Here is a 25030-nt window from a genome sequence, read left to right as displayed (position 1 = left end):
GGTGCAGAATGTAGTGTTAGTCAAAGGTAGAGTGTAGAGAAAGATCAATATATGGAAGGTGATGAGATTTAAATTCTAGCGGATTACTAGTTTAAAAAAATCATAGTAAGTTTGTTATCGTTACAAGTAGGCTTACACTGCAATGAAGTTATTGTATTAAAAAAAGTAACAAAAAAATGTAGCTAGGGTATGGGGAGGAATGCACTTTAAAGATGCTGAATTGGTAATATAGTTACTGCAGAACAACAGTCAGCAAAATACTATAATGCTGAATTCTATGACTGAAACTGTACAATATAAGTTAAACTGTATGGACAAATACAATACCTTGGAATGTCAAAGGTACCGGGAGACAGGGGTACTGGAGAGTGTTAGAGGAAGGGTGGAGAAGCACGTGTAGCGTGTACCCGCGGGGCTCCGCCCACGGAGCGTCGCCGCCACCGTTCGGATTGGGTAGCGAGGGCGCGCGGGAGGACCGCGCGAGCCGGAGTGCGTGGCGGCGGGTTACAGTCAGGGAGCTGCACACAGTCCGCGGCAAGGGGAGCAGCGACCACCCCCCCCTCCCTGTCCCCCTCCGCGCCGAGACAAAACAAAGAGCGGCGCGCGCCATGGGCAGCGCTGTCCTCTAGGCCGATGCGGTGGCGGTACAGATCGCGCCTGAGGTAACGGACCGGAGCGGAGCACAGCCGCACCCCGGAGAGGAGGCGGCGGCGGCCATGGAATTCCAGCAGTTCGTCGACATCGCGGATAAGTGGTGCTACAACACCCCGTTCGAGCTCATTGCTACCGAGGAGGCCGAGAGCCGCCTGGATTTCTACGCGGACCCCGGCGTCTCCTTCTACGTCCTGTGCCCGGACAGCGACTTCAGGGACAATTTCGTGAGTGAGGAGCGGTGGGGCGGGAGGGAATGATTGATCAGCTCAGCCGGACTGCTGGGGCCCCCCCCACCCATCTCTCTCTCTCTTTTCCCTCCCCCACCCATCTCTCTCTCTCTTTCCCCCCCCCTCCTCCCCCCATCTCTCTCTCTCTCCCCCCCCCACCCATCTCTCTCTCTCTTTCCCCCCCCCACCCATCTCTCTCTCTTCTCCCCCCCCCCACACATCTCTCTCTCTTTCTCCCCCCCCCCCACCTCTCTCTCTCTTCCCCCCCCCCACCCATCTCTCTCTCTCTTCTCCCCCCCCCCCACCCTCTCTCTCTCTCTCTCCCCCCCCCCACCCATCTCTCTCTCTCTTCTCCCCCCCCCCACCCATCTCTCTCTCTCTTCTCCCCCCCCCACCCATCTCTCTCTCTCTTCTCCCCCCCCCCACCCATCTCTCTCTCTCTTCTCCCCCCCCACCCATCTCTCTCTCTCACCATTCTCTCTCTCTCTCCATCTCTCTCTCTCTTCCCCCCCCCACCCATCTCTCTCTCTCTTCCCCCCCCCACCCCATCTCTCTCTCTCTTCCCCCCCCCCACCCATCTCTCTCTCTCTTCCCCCCCCCCACCCATCTCTCTCTCTCTCTTCCCCCCCCCACCCATCTCTCTCTCTCTTCCCCCCCCCACCCCATCTCTCTCTCTCTTCCCCCCCCACCCCTCCTCCTCTCTTCCCCCCCCCACCCATCTCTCTCTCTCTTCCACCCTCTCTTTACCCACTCTCCCCCTCTCTTCCCCCCCCCCATCTCTCCTGCCCGCCACCCCCCCTTCCACCCATCTCTCCTGCCCGCCACCCCCCCCTTCCACCCATCTCTCCTGCCCGCCGCCCCCCCTTCCACCCATCTCTCCTGCCCGCCACCCCCCCCACCCATCTCTCTCTCTCTTCCCCCCCCCACCCATCTCTCTCTCTCTTCCCCCCCCCACCCATCTCTCTCTCTCTTCCCCCCCACCCATCTCTCTCTTCCTCCTCGCCACCCATCTCTCCTGCCCGCCACCCCCCCTTCCACCCATCTCTCCTGCCCGCCACCCCCCCTTCCACCCATCTCTCCTGCCCGCCGCCCCCCCTTCCACCCATCTCTCCTGCCCGCCACCCCCCCTTCCACCCATCTCTCCTGCCCGCCACCCCCCTTCCACCCATCTCTCCTGCCCGCCACCCCCCCTTCCACCCATCTCTCCTGCCTGCCACCCCCCCTTCCACCCATCTCTCCTGCCCGCCACCCCCCCTTCCACCCATCTCTCCTGCCCGCCACCCCCCCTTCCACCCATCTCTCCTGCCCGCCACCCCCCTAAATTGGGGAGTCCCTCTCCTCGAGTGTTTACTCCCAGATCTTGCTACATGATGGGGGAGGTTTGATGGTTTGGCTCATTACCCTCACTCCTCAGCAATGCTGCCAAACAAAAGACTCAAGTGTCAAACCTCCCTGCATTTTTGCTGTCAATAAAACACTTCTGACATTCCTTATCGGTGAATGCAGGCAGCTGTTTATTGAATTGCATGTGGGAGGTTTATGTCTTGAGGAGGAGGGGAGGGTGTGTCTGATTCTACATTCGTAGTACAAGGCGCGGTTACATGCTGCAGCTGACGTCCCTCCCTCCCTTTGCCCTTACAGCATGTAGAAACAGGGTTGTTCAGATTAACTGCCAAACCCTGTTTGGAGAGTTGCGTATTTGGCATAACCTTTTTTTTAACAAATTGCAATGTCAACTATTTTTATATTACAAGTTTCTCATGTCCAATTCTTGTCGTATGCTCCCTCCCCTTTCTTGCCACACATTTAAGGGAAAAATTGTTGAAAGAACTGGTCTTTTTTCCTATGGAAAGCTGTGTGAATCCTACACTATATCATGCAGTGGTCCAATTGTTACCCACATACAAATTATTTAATTGTCAAGTCCCTGTCACTATGATAGATTAGATGACTTGCCTCATTCAGTGCATTGCCTGCACAAGCATACTGATCACAAGTAGGCATTCATTATTTATGGCTGTTTGTCACTGCTAACATTTCTGTAGGAAAACTGTGTTTTTCAGAGGAGGGGAGAATATAATTTTGACTTTGAAGACTACAGCTGACATGTAAAACAACAAGTTTCTGCTCTTAACAAAAATAAGTGTGTGTGAACAATTCTGCCACTTCTCCCTGTCCTGAATGGCCCAGAAAGGAGCTGAGCTGTATTTAGTAACAATATCCTCAGTGTAAATTTTGGTAGAACAATGAAGAGGACAGTAAAGATGGTGGGTGAGTGCACCTTCTAGATTAGGGAGCAGTTCCCTATCTCCCTTGAAAAGTGAATTTGAGTGTGGATGTTGGACTTGAGTTTTGGTATCCACCACAGTTGCATAAAGCATCACTGCACATTAGACATCTGAAGTATTGTTCCATGTTAGAATGGAGGAGACATTAAGGGTTTAGGGGAAGAAATGGTGTATAAATAGAATTGCAAAAATCTTAACAGTCCACAAGAGGGCTTAAGCAATGTTTTAAAATATTAGACTTGATTGTCATTTGTTCATATTTTGAGAATTGGCTACAGAATCATTAATCTATATTGAATACTGTAATAGTATTGTTTCATTTTGGTTACTTGCCATCATGCTAGTTACTTATATTGAGTCACTGTTTGCTCTGCAGCTAAGATTTATAAAATTTTGTACTATGTACTGAAACCATTTGGCACAAAATGCCAGAGTTCGCTCTCTGGGGGAATAATAACTACGTACTTGGTTCCATTTTTGTTCTGTTTCAAACATATAATTTCAAATATTTGCCCTTTTAAAAAACTGTAATTGTAGATTGTTTTCCTTCATTTTCAGTAATAGGCCATTCCACATTCAAACAATTCTATACACAAAAAAGAATCCTGCTAACCTACCATTCTAATTTCTGCCTAGTTTATGATGACGTTTTGCATTGTCTTAGGATCTGAGATTTTCATTACTCACGTGGTTAATTTTTTTATCTTCATCTTACAAGGCAACAAATTAATTATGCCACTTTAGAGAGCATGCAATAAGTATATTGAAAACAAATGAACTAAAACGTACCTTTTTGAAGTAACCACTCTTTGTTTTAACACTACCCAACTAAATCCTTTGTAACTGAAGATATGGATATAGACATTAATGATTTTCTTAACAGGAGGACATTTTCCTTGCAGTAAATCCATCAATATCACAAAATTGATTTTATAGATTTCATAGAATCATAGTGTAAAAGGAGGCCATTCGGCCCTTAGAGTATGCACCAACCACAATCCCACCCAGGCCCTATTCCCATAACCCCCATGCACTTACCCTAGCTAGTCCCTCGGACGCTAAGGGACGATTTAACATGGCCAGTCTACCTAACCTGCACATCTTTGGAGTGTAGGAGAAAACTGGAGGAAACCCACACAGACACAGGGAGAATGTGCAAACTCCAAACAGACAGTGACCCAAGCTGGGAATCAAACCCAGATCCCTGGCACTATGAGGCAACAATGCTAACCATTATATCACCCAAAATGTATTCGGGTAACATGGCTGATTGAGTTCTTGTTTACAAACAAGTGTGTTTCTTCAGTCTTGCTATAGTTTTTTTCAAAAAAATTCTGGATTTAGATGACGATTTTGAAGTAAAGTTCTACTCGCACTATCAATGTTTAACAGAACCCTAGATCAGACCATGAAACATGTAACCGGTGGCTAACTGGCTCAAATTCACTGCAGACTACTTATCTGCTCAATTCCCTAGTGAAATTATACTTGCATATTTTTGCTTCCTTCTATTGTGTCCCTCTTTGTTCAGAAGTAGAGGATTTCAGAAGCCTATGTTTGAACCTTAGCTTTCTGGGAGGAGGGGTGTTGGCATTTTCCTGTTGAATTTATAGAATAAGCTGCACTGTCTGAGCTTAACTTCAACTCCAAATCTTCTCCATCTTCAAGACCACTTGTATTCATTGCTAGTCTCTGCTGCCTCTGCACTTCTGTCTTTTCATTTTCAGACTTGACTACGCTTATGCTTTCATTGGCCTCCCTTCATACAACTTTTGTAAACTATGTCCTGTTTGCCCCAGTGCTCACTGACCTACGTTGGCTCCCTGTTCCTCAGTGCCTCAAGTTTAAAATCATCTTTACATTGCTCTGAGGCATTTCCCCATCATGTCTATTCTCCTTCCATCTCTTAAACTCCCTCAACTTTCTGTTCTTTCTTCTCACTTCCAATAATCGATGATAGATATTTCAGTTGTCTTAGTCCTACTTTCCAGAATCCCCTCCCTAAACTTCTCTGCACTCTTTAAAATCCGCAACTACTTCTAATCTTCCTTTCCTGGTTTGGTGATTGTTTTCCATACACTTTCCGTAAAACACTGTGGGATATTTTATGTTTATACAAATGGCCGGTTTGTTTCTTTGTTAGAACAGTTGGAACATTTGCATAGATGAGTCCACAGAAGGTAGCACAGTAAGATACTAGATTTTTCATTTTGTTCAGTTCTGTCCTTGTAAAGCATTAAATTCTGATCAAATTAGGACTCCCACTAGTTCTCTGTGATGAAGGGAGAAGAATAATTAGTTCTGGCCATTTAGCGGAATCATTGCTACCTGTTGACGTCCTAAATGAGGCATTTATTACAGAAGGTGAGGGGGCATGGAGTTGGGGGTAGGGTGTTAGCGTGGATAGGGGATTGGCTGTCAAATAGGAGGCAGAGAGTGGGGGTCAATGGGTGCTATTCGGATTGGCGGTTGGTGACTAGTGGAGTGCCCCAGGGGTTGGTGTGGCCTCAGCTATTTACCATTTATATAGATGATCTGGAGGAGGGAACCGAGTGTATGGTGTCGAAATTTGCTGATGACACCAAGATTGGTGGAATGACAAATTGCGTGGAGGGTGTGGAGAGTCTGCAGAAGGATCTAGATAGGCTGGAAGAATGGGTCAGGAAGTGGCAAATGTAATTTAATGTTGGCAAATGTGAAGTTGTCCACTTTGGTAGGAATAATGGTAGGAAGGACTATTACTTACATGGCGAGAAACTGCAGCATGCGACGGTGCAGAGGGACCTCGGGGTCCTTGTGCATGAGTCGCAAAAACCCAGCCTGCAGGTGCAGCAGGTGGTCAGGAAGGCAAATGGGATGCTGGCCTTCATAGCGAGGGGGATTGAATATAAAAGTAGGGAGGTCTTGCTGCAGCTGTATAGGGCACTGGTGAGGCCGCAGCTGGAGTACTGTGTGCAGTTTTGGTCGCCACACTTACGCAAGGATATTTTGGCTTTGGAGGGAGTGCAGAGGAGGTTTACTAGGCTGATACCGGAGTTGAGGGGGTTGAACTATGAGGAGAGGCTGAATAAACTAGGCTTGTACTCGTTAGAGTTTAGAAGAATGAGGGGAGATCTCATTTGAGACGTACAAGATGATGAATGGGATGGATAGGATAGAGGTGGAGAGACTCTTCCCGCTCAGAAAGGACAGTAGGACTAGAGGGCACAGCCTCAAGATAAGGGGGGGGGGGGGTGGTTTAGAACAGAGTTGAGGAGGAACTTCTTCACTCAAAGGGTGGTGAATCTCTGGAATTCTCTGCCCGTTGAAGTGGTGGAGGCTGCCTCGCTAAATATATTTTAAGACGCGGGTTGATAGGTTTTTGATAGGCAAGGGGATTAAGGGTTATGGGGAGAGGGCGGGAATGTGGAACTGAGACACAACAGATCAGCCATGATCTTATTGAATGGCGGGGCAGGCTCGAGGGGCTAGATGGCCTACTCCTCCTATTTCTTATGTTCTTATTTAAACTGACGGAAGATAGCTGACATGACAAAGCTATATTGAACATGGTTGGAGATCAACACTCTTTCACCAAGTGGGATTAGTAGCATTTTAAAGAACCTAGTTGTAGTACAAACATTCTCACTTGCTCTAGTTATCTGTTCTGTTTTTACAATGACTGAAGGGCACTTCAGCAGTTTACAGTTGTTTCATACCACATAATTATATGTAACATCTTGCCTAACCACGCAGTGGGAAGTCAGTGTTCATAAGTAAGCATATGTACAATAATTAGGAAAAGGAGTAGGTCATTCTGTCCCTTCAGCCTGCTCTGCTATTTAATAAGATTATGCTGATCTAATTGTGGCCTCTGCTTTGCTGTATACTACTTCATGCTTTAACTCCCTTGTGAGTCAGGAATTTATCCAACCCTACCAACATTGCTCTGTTTTCACAAATTGATGACTCTGAAGAGAAAAGATCTCCTGATCTTTGTTTTAAATGGGAGATCCTTTTTTAAAAAATGTTTTCTAGTTCTAATCTCTCCCACAAGGGGAAATATCCTTTCAGTATCCACCCTGTCATCCCCCCCCCCCCCCCAAGTATCTTATGTTTCAATAAGATCACCTCTCATTCTTCTAAACGTCAGCGCATACAGGTGCAACCAGTCTAACCGTTTCTTACGACAACCACTTCAGCACAGGATTGAGTCAAATTTTTTGCACTGCTTCCTTTTAAATAAGGAGACCAACAGCTACCCAGTACACACATTGTTGGTCTCATCAGTGTGATTTCCTACTTCAATATTTCATTCCCCTGTGATAGCTTTCCTAATGACTAGCTGTACCTGCACACCAGGTGATTCATGTACCAGTGTTACAACCATGCTAGTAATTCAGTCTCTCAGCTAATACAATGTGAAATAACACCCATCTTGATATTAAACCTGCAACACTTTGTGAATCATACCACAGAAGATTTGTTAATTTATATTTATTCAGCTGTGGTACTTACTTATTTTAAGGAAATCTATAACCTTGGATCCCCAAAGCTGTCAAATTCAAGAATTTACTAATAAGCTAAGATGTGTGTTCCTTTGCCAGTGTTACTGAACCTATGTTGCTAAATTGGAAAACTTTCTCTTTGGTGCTGGTAAACACAAGGTGTCAATCTCCAACTTGTTATCTTGTTTTGTAACTGGACATGAAACCAAATAGGATCAAATGAAATCCATTGATAAAGGAGCACGTAATTGAGGCCTTAGCAAGAGTGAGGATGAGCTTCATTTGTTCGGTACCAGGGATAGGGAACTTCGGCTACATGGACTGGAGAAGTTGGTGTTGTTCTCTTTAAAGCAGAGGAAGTTATGAAATTTGACTATTCAAATTTCAAAACTTTCAAATTTGACTATTTTGATTGTAGACAGTTTCTCTGGTTTACTGTGACAACAGAGTTGCTGACCAGAGAACAAATATTTAAGTTGATTGGCAAATTAACCAAAGGTGATGTGAGAAAACATTTTTAAATTGAATTTTTGAAATCTGCAATACAGTTCCTTTGAGTGATAGAAGCAAATTCATTTGATAACTGAGAAATACCTTAAAAAGTTACAGGACAAGGGGAAGATCAGGGAAGTGGGATTAATTAGGTTGTACTACAAAAGAGTTGGCATATGCACAGTGGACCAAATTTCCACAGCTTGTTGCATCATTGAGTGACCAATTAATCTCGCTTTGGTGGTGCTGTGACATTAGTGATCATTATGGAATCATTTTACTTATACCCAAACTAATCATCTAGTATTTCAATCTGGCCTGTTCACACAAGTTCACAAATTCCTGTATCTAGATTCAGCACTGCTTTTATTATTAGCCTTGTTAGTATGTGAAGGATAAATGTTGGACTTTCAGGCTTGAGTATGGGGTCTTTAACTCAGCAATTGTTTTATTGTTCGCTTCAATCTGAACCATTGGTTGGGAGGAAGGTGGAATCATACTAAAGATATAGAGTTTGTACTGGAGGTCTAAATTGGTAGCTTCAGCTTCACTGATGTTTAACTGAAAGAAATTATAGCTCGTTCACAACTGGATGTTGGGCAAGCGATCTGACAACAGAGGTCACAGGAGGGTAAATTTAGATGGCATCTTACATGAGGAAGCTGACCTTATATCTGCAGATGACGTTGCCAAAGGTTACATGATTGCACGAGAGTACAGTGTGGGTGAGAATAAGGGTTGAGTTGAGGCCATTTGAGACTAACTTCCCAAAATCTTAGATATTTGTGTGTTCAGTCACACTCCATCAACCTATAAATCATGCAATGAGCACTCTTAAAAATGTAAGTTGCTGCTTAAGTTAGTTGGTTTTCTAGTATAATTTCACTGTTTAACCAACCTCTGCATTAATTGAATCTCAAAAAATCCTGGTGTCATATTTTCTGGCTCAGTTTTAGAATTTTTTTTCTTGACTGATTATGTAATCCTGCCATTGCCAACACGGTTTTGCTGAGTCACCATGAATGCAATGTTGCAAGGAGCCACATAGAACATTTGTATTGCTTTTTGTAAGTAAATACAGAGCTCTCATTGAAGTTTTGGTCGTCTTCCAGCAGCACTTACCTCATTCCCTTTCTCTGACCCAAAATAACACTTTTTTAAAAAACAAATGTAGGACAGATGATCGGATCAGGGAAGTCGGTGGAAAGGAAAGTTGGGCAGCATGCACAGTGGCATGACTGGATTAGCTTCTGCCTGATTGGCATCCCAATCAAAGTAGAATTTTGTACCCGTGGCTCCATATTCAGATATTTTTTTAAAAAGTGTTTGCCAAGATTCATACTGAAGCCTGCAAATGAATGTCCTGATCTCATTTGGATAAAGCATATATAGTGAGTAATAAACCATATCAACTACGTGTTATGTCCCAGGCATTTTGGCTCGGGCAGTGATCAGGGGATACAGTAGGTCTGGTTAGGAATAGAGAATTCACGATTATGATTTCATGATCCTCAGTAGAAACCTATATTTGGGTGAGGATAAGAACAGGCCCAGTAATGACTCTTCTGCAGTTGAACAGCTCATTTATTTTCTGGATTCATGAAGAATACTTTAAGGAGTTTCTGGATGATTGTAAGCACAGTTGGAGCCCTACACAACCATAACAATTGTTTCAAGTGATGGGTGGAGGAAGGGGAGAAATGTATGCACATTTGGGAGTTTTATTTAACTGAAGTAACAGTCTATGTATAGATCTGGTGGGTAACTTTAAAACCAAAGAAGTTATCTGTAGGTTTTCAGAAAAGGTCATAGAATTATTTGCACATTGGAAATACTGTAAAATAATCCTTGCATTTAAGTCATCTTGGCCTCTAAAAGTTTCAATAAGCTTACTTTTAAACTCTTGGAAATGACTCTTCCTGTGAAAACAGAATCTGTTTTCTAGTTTTGTTTGCTCCAACCACAAAGATGTATGTGCACAAAATGCCAAGCAGTAGACCACAATCAAGCTTGGGCATGTTTCTTATTCAGTCTTTTCTTTCTACAATGCATTTAGAAATTGCAATTGTCTAATAGCAGAGACTATAGGATCTTTTAGTTCATGACATCATATGAAATAGGAGTGAAAATAGGCCATTTGTTCTATCAAGCCTGTTCTGCCATTCAATAAGATCATTACTGACCTGATTCTGACCGTAACTCCACTTATCTCCTTGGTCAGTCAAAAATCTGCCTAATTCAGCCATGAATGTATTCAATGACCCAGCCTCCATTGCTCTTTGAGGAAGAGAATTTTCAAAGAGTAACACTGAGAAAGAAATTCCTCCTCGGTGTTTAAAACAGGAGTACTATTGCTTTGAAATTGTACGTTTAGTTCTGGATTTATCCACGAGAGGAAATATCTTCTCAGTATCTAATCTGACACGTCCTCCGAGCCTTGTATGTTTCAATAAAATCGCCTCCCATTCTTCTAAAGAGTAATTCTAATGAGTAACTAACTAACCTTTCCCATAAGACAAACACTACGATCTGTATCTTTTCTTAACTAATGACTAAAACTGTACACAATACTCCGTGTGGTCTCGCTAATACCCTGTACAGTTGTAGCAAGACTTCATTATTTTTATTCTCTATTCACCTTACAGTAAAGATCATCATTCCATTTGTCTGCCTAATTATTTGCTGTACTTGCATGTCGATTTCATGTACAAGGCCCCCAGATCCCTTGGTGCTGCAGAATTCTGCAGTCTTTCTCAATTTAAACAATATTGTGCATTCCTATTCTTCCTGTCAGTGAACAGCCTTACACTTTAGGTCCCATCAACTAAATCTTTATTCACTCACTTAACCTATCCATTTCCTTTTTCTACTCCTTGTATTCTCCTCCACTTGCTTTCCTGTCTTTGTATCAACACCAAATTTGACTCCAGTCTAGTTGGTCCCTTCGTCTGAGTCACTAATATGGATTGTATATAGTTGACGTTCAGCATTGATCCTTGTGGCACTCCATTAGTTACAGTTTGCCAACCTGAAATGAAAATGACCCATTTAGCCTGATTCTATTTCCTGTTCATTAGCCAATGTATGCTAATCGATCACCCCCAAAATATGATCTCTTGTGCAACAATCTTTTGTGTGGCATTTTATTGAATGACTTTTGGAAATCAAATACGCTATCTCCACTGGTATCCCCTTCATCCAATTAAATATTCTGCTCCTACTTCAGTAATGGAGTCTAGCATTTTGCCATTGACAGATGTTAGACTAACTGGCTAATAGTTTCTGCTTTCTGCCTCCCTCCTTTCTTGAATAGAGGAGTTACGTTTACAGCTTTCCAATCCACTCAGACCTTCCAGTAATCCAAGGAATTTTGGAAAATTACAGCCAATAATCTATCTCTGCAGCCAGGAATTGTTTATAATTAATTATTTCACTGAATGTGTATATTAATGGCTGGGCCATCCTTAATTGTCCACCATCTTGAGGGCAATTGGGGATGGATAATATATGCTGGTTTAGTCAATAAATGATTTTTTTAAAAACTTTCTTTAAGACCCTACGATGCAGGTTGTCAAGTCCACAGGACTTGTCATCTTTTTGCCTAATTAGTTTTCCTCATACTCTTTCTGTGGTGATTGTGAATGTTTTTAAGTTCCTCACAGAAGTTCCTCTTGCTTTCTGTTTTTCTGCTGTTCTTGAGATGCTCTTTGTGCCACCTTCTAAGATACAAAATACTTATTCCAGGTCTCTGCCATTTCCTTGTTTACAATTATTAATTTCTTATTCTTGCCCACTGAGGCAGGCTTGTCCACCCTTTTTGCATGGGTTTTGTTTCTCACTTGAGGTTAATGAGCAAGTTTTAACAAATATATTAATAACAATGACCATTAAAAGGTGTCAAGCAGCAGAGTTAACCCATTGAACCCTACAGTGCAAAAAGAGACTATTTGCCCATCTGCTCTTCCACCTTGATTGTTGTGCTCCTTTGGGGGCAGAAGCACAAGGGTTAGAGAGAGAGTGCAGCCAAAGGTCAAGAGTCATGAAACAAGAAACACTGATCGTGTTTCTCCTTAACTTGCTAGTGAGCTTATAACCAGCCTGTGATTGCAGGAACAGATCGTTGCAGAAACCGTAGTTTGAATATTGGCTTCCAGAGTTGGATATGGAAGCTTTGGGGAGTATATTGTAGCCCCTGGGTTAGCAAAGTTTGCTGCAAGGAACTAATTCTCACTTTAGTGACTCTTTTCCTTTTTTTTATACTTGTAGAAGCTTTTATTGTCTTTATAGTGTTTTTTGCTACTTTTCTCTCACTCCAGTGCCTCATTCTTCGTTTTTCTTTTGGTCATCGTTTGCTGGTTTCTAAATGTGCCCAATCTTCTGGCCTACTATTAACCTTTGTGGTATTGTGTATCTTTTATTTCAATTTGATGTCATCCTTAACTTCCTTTGTTAGCCATGGACTGCACATCGTCTTGTAGGCTTTTTCATTGCATTATACATTTGTTGGGAGTTATGAAATACCTCTTTAAATGTCTGCCATTGCTTTTTGTACCATCTTGTCTTTTAACCTATTTTCCCAGTTGAGATTAGTCAATTCTGTCTTCATACTCATGTAATTGCCATTATTTAAGTTACAGATGCCAGTTTCAGATCCAGATTTCTCACTTGCAAACCGAATGTTATCATGTTATGATTATTTTTGCCTAGAGGATCCTTTACTATAAGGTCATTAATGAATTCTGCTTCAATACACATTACCAGGTCAAAAATAGCCTGTTCCCTGGTTGCTCCCAGAATGTACTGTTCTAAGAAATTATTCTAAATACACCATGAACTCATCTTCCAGGCTACCTTTTCCAATTTGATTCGTCCAATCTAGGTAAAGATTAAAATCTCCCACAAATATTGTGGTACTATTTTTGCCAACCTTCATTATTTCATGATTGATGCTGTCCTACAGTGTAGCAATTTCAAGGGATCTTAAAACCACCCCCACCAGTTACTTCTTTGCTATTCCTTAGCTCCACCCCAAACTGATTCTACATTTTGATCCTCCAAACCAAGATGCTTTCTCACAACTGTACTAATCTTATCTGTCATCAACCTTACCACCTTTGCCTTTCTTTCTACGTTATTTGACATTTCACCGACAGAATATTCAGGTCCCATTTGTGGTCACTTAGCCATTATAGACACATGGTTGCAATCATAGCATATACTTATTTCCATTTGTACTATCAGTTCATTCATTTTGTTACATATTCAGATCAGGGTCAATGCACCTGAATGGTATAGTATATTTGCATATCAGATCACGTGCAAAATCACAAGGATATAAAACAAGCAAGAACTTTAATTGGGGAAGGTCTGACAGGCCCTGAGGTTGGACCGACTGTTAGCCCGCCTCAACATCTGATGTCAACGTTACATCACATGGACAAATTCGAGGAGACCTTGTCCCAACTAGAGGCCAACATGGTTCACAACACCATGCTTTGAAAGACTTATGTTTTTTTAACCTCTGCCTCCCATCTTAAGTAAGGAGTCCTCTTCATCTGAAAAATGATAGTCAAAATCAGCTTACTATTTTTAAACCCTAGTCTTTCAGATGAAGAGGACTTTTTTTTTAAAAATCCCTTGTGTAAGAAGGGAGATGGAGGAGGAGAAGTAGAGAGAGAAGAAACTCCCCCAGAAAAACAAGGTACCCTACTAGAGTAAGGTCCCAAATGGGCAAAGCTATTAATTAATAGTAAGATCACTTTTTAAAGCTTGATCTCTCATTATCTACCTAAGACTAATTGAATGTAGAGCAATTTCATCTTGGCCTTAAATGACAAACCTGCATTTTAGTAATAAAATAATACCTTGCCTTTTCCATAGTTCAAAAGTTTCTGCCCTGTATTCTGACCATTGTGACTTATGCAACCAGAGTTCTGCAGTTATTTAAAACAAAACTTGTCAGTTACACTCAATTGCAGTTTTGTCACAAATTTATACATTTTTTAAAGAGCAATAGGAAAGCCAGCATTTCATTCGTGATCTGGAGCCCAAAATGTACAAGCAGTGCACTGACCTCTGAATGAGGTATTTACAAATGGTATATGAACTACTACATAACCGATATACAACAAATTCACATTGCCGCATATCAATTGTTAATCTGTCTCAATTGTTAATTTGATCTGATTTGTTGAAATTATTCGTGATATTGTAATCTTGCTCAGTCATTGTGCTAGATATCCCTGTATCTCGTGTTTTTAATGTGATTAGGCATTGTCATGTTAAATGATTGAACCGTTCACTTAATGCCTGCTTTTCCCTCTTATTTCCATCTTCTCAGCATGTGTGGAGTGAAAGTGAAGACTGTCTACCATTCCTACAGTTGGTACAAGAATACATCTTATCTTGTGGAAAGAAGACTCTCTCTGAAGTACTGGAAAAGGTCTTTAAATCATTCAAACCTGTAAGTGCCGAAAGAAAAGAAGGTGGAATTAATTACTTGAACCAAACATTATTTCATAGTTCATGTTTTAAATTTGCTATATACAGACTGCAGAAATAGATCTAGTTTTTTCAGCTCAGTACTCTGTTGTTTAAAAGGACTGATTATATTAAGGCCAGATATCTCTTCCATTCCCTTCCTTGCTGTTATCAATTGTTCCTTACTGAAATGATGAACTGATGATGTTTACCCAGCAGCCTTTCAGCTGTAGTACTTGGCTTTGAATCCCATCCAGATAGTGTGCGCTCTAAGAAGGCACATGTGAAATTAATTTGTTCCAAGAAGAGCAAAACACGGCAGATGCCAGAAATCTGAAAGTGCAACTTCTACAAGATCACCCCTAAGCCTCCTACACTCCAGAGGAAAAAAAAAGTCCTAGTTTATCCAGCCTCTCCTTATAACTGAAATCATCAAGTCCTGGTAGCATCCTAGTAAATCTTTTCTGCACTCTTTCTAGTTTAATAATATCCTTTCTAAAATAGGGTGACCAGAACCGTACACAGTATTCCAAGTGTGGTCTTAACAATTGCTTGAACAACTTCAGCAAGACTTCCCAACTCCTGTAGTCAATGTTCTGACCATTGAAACCTAGCATGCTGAATGCCGCCTTCACCACTATGTCCACCTTTGACTTTACTTTCAAGGAACTATAAACCTGTACTCCTAGATCTCTTTGTTCTATAACTCTCCCCAGTGCCCTACCATTAACTGAGTTAAGTCCTGTCCTGGTTCGAACAACCTAAATGCATCACCTTGCTTTTATCTAAACTCCATCTGCCATTCATCAACCCACTGGCTCAATTGATCAAGATCCCATTGCAATCCTAGGTAACCTTCTTCACTATGCCACCAATCTTGGTGTCATCTGCAAACTCACTAACCATGCCTTCTAAATTCTCATCAAAATCTGTCATCTAAATAACAAATAACAGTGCACCCAGTACCGATCCCTGAGGCACACCACTGGTCACAGGCCTCCAGTTTGAAAAAGAACCCTCTACGAGCACCCTCTGGCTTCTGTCATCTAGCCAATTTTGTATCCATTTGATTATCTCACCCTGGATCCTGTGAGATTTAACCTTATGCAACAACCTACCACGTAGTGCTGTGTCAAAGGCGTTGCTAAAGTCCATGTGGACAACCTGAACTACACTGTCTAATTTACCTTCTTGGTTACCCCTTCAGAAAATGCAATCAAATTTGAGACATGATTTTCCACACTCAAAGCTATGCTGATCGTCCCTAATCAGTCCTTGCGTCTCTAAATGCCTGTAGATCCTGTCTCTCAAAATGCCTTCTAACAACTTACCCACTAGAGATGTGAGGCTCACTGGCCTGTAGTTCCCAGGTTTTTCCCTGCAGCCCTCCTTAAACAAAAGCACAACATTTGCTAACCTCCAATCTTCAGATGCCTCACCTGTGACGATCGATGATTCAAATATCTCTGCTACGGGACCTGCAGTTTCCTCCCATAGTGTCCTGGGACACACTTCATCAAATCCTGAGGATTTATCTACTTTGATGCATTTTAAGACCTCCAACACTACCTCCCCTATTATATGTACACTCCTCAAGACATCACTTTATTTCCCCAAGTTCCCTAACGTCTATGCTTTTCTCAACAGTGAATACTGATGAGAAATATTCATTTACAATCTCACCCATCTCTTGTGGATCCGCACATAATTAACCTTGTTGATCCTTAAGAGGTCCTACTCTCTCCCTCGTTATTCTTTTGGCCTTTATATATTTGGAGAAGCTTTTTGGATTCTTCTTTGTCTTATCTGCCAAAACAATTTTGTGTCCCCTTTTTGCTCTTCTAATTTTTCTCTTAACTCTACTCCTACACCCTCTATCCACTTCATGGGATCCATTTAATCCCAACTGCCTATGCATGTCATGTGCCTCCTCCTTTTTCTTGATCAGAGCCTCAATATTCCAAGTCATCCTGGATTCCCTACGTCTAACATGCTTTGCTGTTCACTGTGAGGAATGTGCTTACCCTGAACCCTGGTTAACACATTCTTGAAAGCTTCCCACAGACTCCCCAAATTAACTGTTGAATGTTCTTGCTTGATACCATCAAAATTGGCCTTGTCCCAATTTAGAATTTTAACTTTTGGGCCAGACCTATCATTCTCTACAGCTATCTTAAAACTAATGGAGTTATGGTCACTGGTCCCAAAGTGATCCCTAACACCTCTCACCTGCCCTTCTGTATTTCCCAAGAGGAGGTCAAGTGTCAGTGATACAATGCTAGGAACTATTGAGGCTCATTTGTTCTGCATCGAACCTGACAATTAAAAATTATAATGTGGATATCTGAAATGGGCATTGTTCAATTCCCTAGTCCTTTACTTGTCTCCTGGTATCTTGCAATTCCTTGATCTTTTGATTGGCAGTTTTCTATGCAATGAAAGTCATCTGGGTTCGCTACCCCTCCTTTCTTATGTTACCAGCTCTCATGGTCTTTCTTTACATTCCATCCTTGTCGAACTGCTGACAAAGGCAGTCCTGCTGTAGTATGGTGCAAGGATCAGTACCTGTTTAAGATTTAATGTCCTCAATGAGAATGGACCCACTTCCAAACACATCCCATTTTTCAAACTTACTGATGTTATGCTTTGCAGAGACCATTTCCAGTCTGTTTTAAAATATTTTCACTATCTGTAGCTGCTCCATAGGATTCACAGGCCGTTGCTGCAGACTCATGGGATCTTCTGGCTGTGCTCACTCCAAAACTGGAAAATCCTGTCTAAGATTCACGGACCTTCTCATGATCCACCCTGTATCTGCTGCAATTCCCTTGGCAGGCAGAATGGGAAAATTCTCAACGTGGTTTCAGCTTGCTTCTGTGCCACAAACTTCTCTATGCCTATCTTTACCCACTGATCTAAGTATTTCTAAGATGCTTCTCATGGCCTCCGACACATGGACTCTTCGAATTCTTATGGTCCAATCCTTTTTTAACCCTAGGAATTCCAGCCCTTCTCTGTCCATTTCTTTCTCCAGGATTTTTTTTGGGTGTGCCTCTTTGAGCAGAACTGCTACCAGTCTGCATTTACTACTGGCCTCTTCCAATTTGCTGAACTGGTTTGTGCCTTCAACTGAATTCCATTAACTTTCTCCTGCTGACAAAATGTTTTGCGTGTGTGCATGGTTCGCAGCTATACAAGCCATCCCTCCCTGTCAGACTTCCCTGTGATCACTTCCTCCATTACTTAGACAACATTCTTGAATTTTAAAATCTGTCAGGTAAATAGAATTTTAAATTGCAAGGAAACAACAAGAGAAAGGCTTTGGTTCTGGACCCACTTTTGATATTTGCTGTCATGGATATAGTAGTTGCTAATTTAGTTGGAGGGCTTGGGGGTGCTAGCCTTCACTATGTTACAAATGGAGTTATTTTGCCTCAATTGTAAGGTAGTGGAATATTTCGCCTTCCCTCCCCATTCTCTGAACATAAGAAATAGGAGCAGGAGTAGGCCATCTAGCCCTTCGAGCCTGCCCCGCCATTCAATAAGATCATGGCTGATCTGTCGTGGCTCAGTTCCACTTTCCCGCCCTCTCCCCATAACCCTTAATCCCCTCTCTTATCAAAAACCCATCAACCCGTGTCTTAAAAATATTTAGCGAGGCAGCCTCCACCACTTCAACGGGCAGAGAATTCCAGAGATTCACCACCCTTTGAGTGAAGAAGTTCCTCCTCAACTCTGTTCTAAACCGCCCCCCCTTTATCTTGAGGCTGTGCCCCCTAGTCCTACTGTCTTTTTTGAGCGGGAAGAGTCTCTCCACCTCTATCCTATCCATCCCATTCATCATCTTATACATCTCAATGAGATCTCCCCTCATTCTTCTAAACTCTAACGAGTACAAGCCTAGTTTATTCAGCCTCTCCTGCCTGCTCATTGTCTTAAGCAGTATTCTTGTTGAAAGGAAGAATACTGGTAGCATGCTTTTTGTGGTACTTTTTACAGCCATTACAGTTCTCAACAGTTCAAGTAGCATATAAATTGAACCCCTGCCTTATTTTTAAGCTGCTGATTGCTTGTTCATACTTCAGCTCAGAAACGCATGTTTGGGGTTATACTTGCCTCATAGGCAGGTAGTATGGGCTGTGTTCCCAAGATGATAAGCAGGAGTTTAAGACAAGTCTACATAGAGCAGAGTGTGCATGTTGATCAACTAACCGAAATGGGTCCTACGAAAACCAAAACTAGTTTCAAGCTAAAAGTCATAGCATTTGCTAACTTAACAAATAGCTTGTGCTGCAGTGAAGGAATTCACTCTTAGTGAAAGACTAGCACAAGAATGGAAGAAGAAAGAATCTGCCCTGAAGATGCCCAAAAAACAAATGTATCTTGAGGAATGGGTCATTGAAAATCATGAGAATAGTTAAGTCGTCACAAAAAATGCATTGCATACATATGCATTTAAAATCTTCATAGAGTGGCAATCAGCACGCTGTCCTGCTTGATGTTTTGTCTTCAAATCGTGAGATGCTATTACGCACAAAATACCATAAGATCACTCAAAAAAAAGTGCAGAATATCCAATTCAATGGATCGAGAGAAGAATCATTTGTTAAAGTGTCACATCTGATTCAGAGAGGGACCCTTACAATAGTGCCATCACCATACTGACTCAGGATGAACTCAAAGAACTTTAATGAATTTTGACGTTTTCCAAAATATTGTCATTGCATGTAGAATTATTTTGTTAAATTAAATATCCTGTTTAACTAACAGAGATAAGCCACCCGGCCTTGTTCTTCTCAACCTGTTGCAATTGATACGGTTAACCATACCCTGCTCCTCTAGCACCTCTCCACCAATGTACATTCTTGTCTATATAATTGCCACCAGGGAATCACCTATGAAAGACTTTTCTTCAATCAGCTAAGTTGTGACTTTTGGCCTCCTCTCTGTTCCAGTTTACATACTGCCTCTTTGTGACACTATCCAAAAAATGCTGCTTCAGGCTTTGCCACCCAACTCTACTACTTTCCCACCTCTCTCAATTCCTCTGCTGTTTTCGAATTATCAAACTGCTTGTCTGACATCTAATACTGGATAAGCAGCGTTTTCTTTAATTAAATATTGCGAAGAACTAAATCAGTGTTTAACTCCATTCCCTAGCGACTGACTCCGTTTCTCTACCTGGCTATTGCTTGAGGTCGAAGCAGTCTGTTAACAGACCAGAAGTTGTCAGTGATGTATGGATTTGACTACCCATTGCAGTGTTGCGACTAAAGATCACCTTTTCCAGCTGCATAATTTCACCTGACTCTGTGCCTCTTCTCTCTCCCTCTCAGGATGTTCTTTCAAACCTAGCTCTTTGATCAAGCATTTGGCCATTTGTCCTAATGCCACCTCCTGTGGCTCAGCATCAAATGTTATAACGTCTGTGTGAAGCATCAGGAGACATTAAAAGGTGCTGTCTCAATAAAAGTTGTTCCAGTCATTACAAACAGATTATTGGTAGCTGCAGGTGTTCCTAATCGTAGGAGCCTATTTCAGGAAATTCTAACTCTGCTATTCAATTCCAAATAAAGAATTGAATGCAAATCAAGCATGAACATTTTACTTTTTTAAAAAGCCATATGTCACGTTAGGGTACCAGAAATGTCGAGGTATATTATGAAGTCAGACTAGACCCCAACAATTTTCTCTCTTGGCATTAATGAGAGGATGGGATGTTTCACTCCGGATGCAATGCTACTGACAATATAGAGAGCCTTTATCAAAACCAACTTTAACAACACATTTAAGTATAACAAATGAATAAGTTTAACTTTTAACAATTGAATAATGTTTAAACATGGCAAGATATAATTCTTAACTGCTAACCTATCACTATTAATTCCAATCAAGCAATATTTCTCTTTTAGACTTATTCACATCTTTAAAATTTAGTTAGCAAACACTGAAATACTTGCTATGACATAGGTTAATGGTCTTGGAGCTTTCATAAAGCCTCAATAGACACTGCTTTATTCTACCAGCTCTAGCAGTAACTGCACTTTATTTTGCCTCCAATCTTAGTCCTCCCATTAACCACATCACTGTCCCTGTCAATCAGCCTAATCAAAACCCATATGACTCTGCATACCTGGCCTAAAATTCCAGATCATAAGTAAATAAAAGGTCATTAAGCCTTCTGCTAAATAAACACGTGTGTGGCTAAAATGAATAATTTGCTTTCCAGACAAACTGACTCTTGTAACAAAACACTGCCTCTTAAACCTGCCCCATCTAAAACATAAAATATATCAAAATAGCACAGTATCATCACAGTGGAGCAATACTGACAAACTTCTTCTGCGTAAGTGGAAAGTCAATGTGTTGAGTCATACAAGAAACCCACAAAAGCATTCTTAGTCATTCTTGTACCATTTGTCAAAAATTGTGAAAGTGAAATAACTACAGCTGGGGTCAATTGTATGTTCATTATACGCAGGTGGTAGGCAGTAACTGGAAATTTACTTGTACTCTGAGGAATAGGAGCAGACAAATTTTGATGGGGTTGGGTTAGAAGACAATATCCATCTCAGTAAATAAAAACATGTGGAAAAAGTAGTATGGAAAGATTGACTGCATTTCTATTCTTCATCCCATTATCTATATTACAATGCAGGTAAGAAATGGAGAAAAGAAACAGTACTGCATAAATCAAATGACAGTTTAATTTAGTTAATTAATTGTGCCTGAAGAACATTGTGCTTTGGAATTAAAAAAAGGAGTATGAATGCATGCCACAATAGAGAGACAAAGTCAAAAACCTGATATGTACATCCTAATTAGAGTGTGCGACCTGAGGCACAAACTGTGACTGGAATGTGCTTCTGAGATAGCCACCTGGATAAAGTAGAGACACAAGATTAAAGAAAATGATTACCAAACCTTTTGCACAATACAGCTGGAATGAATCACCCCATCCAAGAACTAAATGAGTAAAAGATATTCAAAAGAAAATTAAACACTTATTCAGGCAACCTACATTAAAGCACAAAATGATAAGTGCCAAGATAAAATTTGTCAAAACAAAATGTACTTTTAAGAATGTACTTACCTAATCTTTTCAATTATTGATTAAAATCTTGATTTTTCTCTTCAAGTACACATTTTAACTCTTCTTTTGCAATGTTGAGCAACCAGAAATCACAGTTCCCCTGTTCGCTTGGTGCTGGGATGAGGCACGTCATTGCATCTCATAAAACCAAAAACCGTAGAAATGTTACAGCAGAGAAGGAGGTCATTAGGCCCATCTTGCCCTATTGTTGACATTAAATGGAAGTCTGCATTTGCGGGTTTATTAACTGGTTCAGGAGTGTTCTGGCCTGATGGGTTAAATACAGCAATTTCAATTATTGCATAAAGGCAATGCAATTTTAGTAGTTACTGCACATTTTAAACAAAAAGTAAGCTGTGAGGAAAGATTATATGCGCACGTGCAGCTGGTTGTCACAGTAATGAGTAGGCCACTGAGCGCCAGGGTTGGTTTGCCTTTTATTTGGTTTCAGCTACACAGTGTGAGGGTGCTTTGTTTGTGGTGCTGACAGTGCAGAAAGTTCAGTAGTTGTGATGTGAATTGCTACAGTTACAGCTGACTTGCACAGAGAGCAGGGGCCTAGTTGCAGCTTTTCCTTGTCAATGACTGCTGGTCTGTGAAATTTCAGATCCCATATAAGATCCTTGCTTTAGGTGAGTACACCACATCCTGTGCACACACGAAACCACTGTGTACCATTGCCTACATGTTAGGTTATATTGCATGCTTTTATTAAGTGTCCATTTTGATAACTTGGCTGTTACACTCCGCTGCTTTTTATATTGTTTGTGTTTTGAGTTGGCTTAATTTTTGTTAAAATCAACAAAGTAGCAAATTTGTTTTTGATGATCGTGTCATCTAACTCAGTTTTTTATCCTCACAGTTGCTGGGTCTTCCTGATGTAGATGATGATGCATTTGAAGATTACAATGCCGATGTTGAAGAGGAGGAGCCTGAAGCGGACACTCAGCATATGAGTGTCAGTCAACAGTAAACACGTGCAGAGAAATGTCAGCTTGTGTGAAGTTCAGTTATTTTATTGACGGAAGACCACATTCATTTTCCCCAATAACTGTACCGCCCTCATTTGTATCAAGTTTCAAAGTGCATTCCTAAACATTACCTAGTTTGTTCTATATGTCACTTAACTGTTCATCATTTTGTCAAACTGTAAGGCGTTGTGAAAGTTTTGGTATCAGGCAATGTGTACTACACTTTTTGCGGGGGGTGGTGTGGAGTCCATTGTTTGGATATGTATGGCTGCATTCATTTCAGGTTAGTTTTGTTTTAGTTGTGCCTTTTATTTAAAGAAAAGTGGGGTGTTTAAAAAAAAAAAGATTATTGTCATTCACGTTTCAATTAATATGGCTTTTGAGCAATGCCGAATGATTGAACTCCTAAAGTGCTCCCAAGTTGCTACAGGGATTATTCACTGGGAAATTTACTCATAGTTTGGTACATAAAATTGCTTGAATGTTGGAGCATAGAAATAGGCCATTTGGCCCAGCTGGCTTACGCCAATATTTATACCTACTTAAGCCCCTTTCCAGTTACTTCATTTCATCCTATCCACATAGCCTTCCATTTCTTTTGGCATAATTTGAATTTCAAATACCTGGCTTGATTAAATATTTTTAAAGAATATTAATTGTGGGTATTTAACCAAAATCACTCAACAATGAAATTGTTCCTAAGCAACCAGTTGTTGTGAGTCTGCAGAGTAACTGTTTTTAGTATAGGTTTTATTTTTAAGTTCTATCAGGTAGTTTTACAGTGATTACTTCACTTAAAAATATCCTTGGATATACTAATTAAAATGCAACACTGAATTAGAATTGACATCTGCTTGCAACTTGTTACATTGTAAAACCAAAAGAATATGCTGTTGTGTAGAAGCTTGAGGGCATTAAATACCGTTTTCTGCTACTGCTGTATGTACTGCGGATACTATTTACTGTACTGCATTAATTATTGCTTGGCTTTTAATGCACTACAGTCTGTTGGCTACTTTACTGATTACTTCCTATGCATCTTAGACAAACATTTCCAGCTCTAACATTCCCAGTTATAGATCAAAAAAGCACAGACTTTAGCTCTCTGTTAAATGTGTGTTACTAGAAGGAGCTGTAAACTCGCTTTTAAGTTTGGGGGGAGGGGGAGTTAGTAATGTGCATATGAAAGAATTTTTAAAAATGTAACACTCATTGAATAATGAGTGGATTATTCAATATGTTGTAAGTGGTAAATTGTACTGTACCTGGCCTGTGGACCTTTTGTATTATATCTGTGTGTATACTGTAAAATAGAATGCCTTGCGTAATCCTAGGACATTTGAGGTTGCAGAAAACCTTAAGTGTTTTAAAATGCCCTTCTAATGAGCTAATGAGTTGAAGCAGCATCGGAGCATTCCTTTACCTTGCAGTTGGCAAGTCTGTTCCTTTGTTGACTTGGGTAAATTATGGCCAGGGACGAGAGTGTAAATGTAAATATTCTATTCTACAGTATATATACTGTACAGATAATCAAAGTAAAAGCTTGGTCTGTACTTTGTGTGAGCAGTACCTAATGTTTTAATATGTTACGTGACAGCTGAGCATTTGATTTTGATCATTCTGAAGGAGGGAAGAAGCATCCTGTTAACAGCCACTGAATTGCCTCTTTAAGTGCATGGCTGGTTGATACAGGAGATATTATTTTAATTTTAGTAGTTATAAAAGTTACTTTATAGTTGATGTGTCATGCTCTGTTACAACTTCAGCATTTCATTTATAGATACCTCAATGCTTTTGTTGACCTAGCAGTGTGGATTTAAAAATGGTTTAAAAACAAATTGGACAGACAGATTTCTCTAATATAAACTGGCCTCGCTTTTTGAAATTTTATTAGAGTTAATAAAAGATAATAGCACTACAGAAATTGGTTATCTCTCCTTTTGGATTGGTTTTAAAGCATTACTTTTGTGCATTTAGACTGAATTTGTAAAGCGAATGTGTTTTATTTGTTTTTAATAGTTACAAAAGGTAACTTGGATAGGTGAACAAAAGGATACTGTAATTTAACATGCTCAACACTAAACATGCTGGAAATAAATTATTCAAACATTGCTATCTCCGTACCCTTAATATGTAACGTTTTAATTCAAATGAGTCAACTGAAGTGAACAGCTGTAAAACAATGACAAAATTTAATGAGAGATTTATGTTCAGGGCATCTGTTTTAATTTTGTGACCTGAAGAAATCTGTTGGCCGTAATGAATTGGCAACACAAAGACCGATCTTGGAAACATTTTAACTAGGTGCATGCTCATTAGAGTAATGGACTTTGTCCAA

General features: G+C 40.9%; 1 protein-coding gene across 1 annotated transcript; it reads left to right on the top strand.

Moving 5' to 3' along the window:
• The first annotated feature begins 481 nt into the window (after nt 1–481).
• Nucleotides 482–24804, top strand: mturn (maturin, neural progenitor differentiation regulator homolog (Xenopus)). The gene is made up of 3 exons (XM_080203312.1): nt 482–878; nt 14489–14611; nt 22584–24804. The coding sequence occupies exons 1-3, from the start codon at nt 717–719 to the stop codon at nt 22692–22694; spliced, it is 396 nt and encodes a 131-aa protein (XP_080059438.1). The 5' UTR covers nt 482–716; the 3' UTR covers nt 22695–24804.
• Nucleotides 24805–25030: the final 226 nt, after the last annotated feature.

Source organism: Carcharhinus amblyrhynchos, chromosome 2 (genome assembly GCF_965287045.1).
Source record: "Carcharhinus amblyrhynchos chromosome 2, sCarAmb.v2.hapA, whole genome shotgun sequence".
Taxonomy (NCBI): Eukaryota; Metazoa; Chordata; class Chondrichthyes; order Carcharhiniformes; family Carcharhinidae; genus Carcharhinus; species Carcharhinus amblyrhynchos.
Note: the sequence above shows the minus strand (reverse complement) of the source record. Positions and strands in the feature narration are given on the sequence as shown.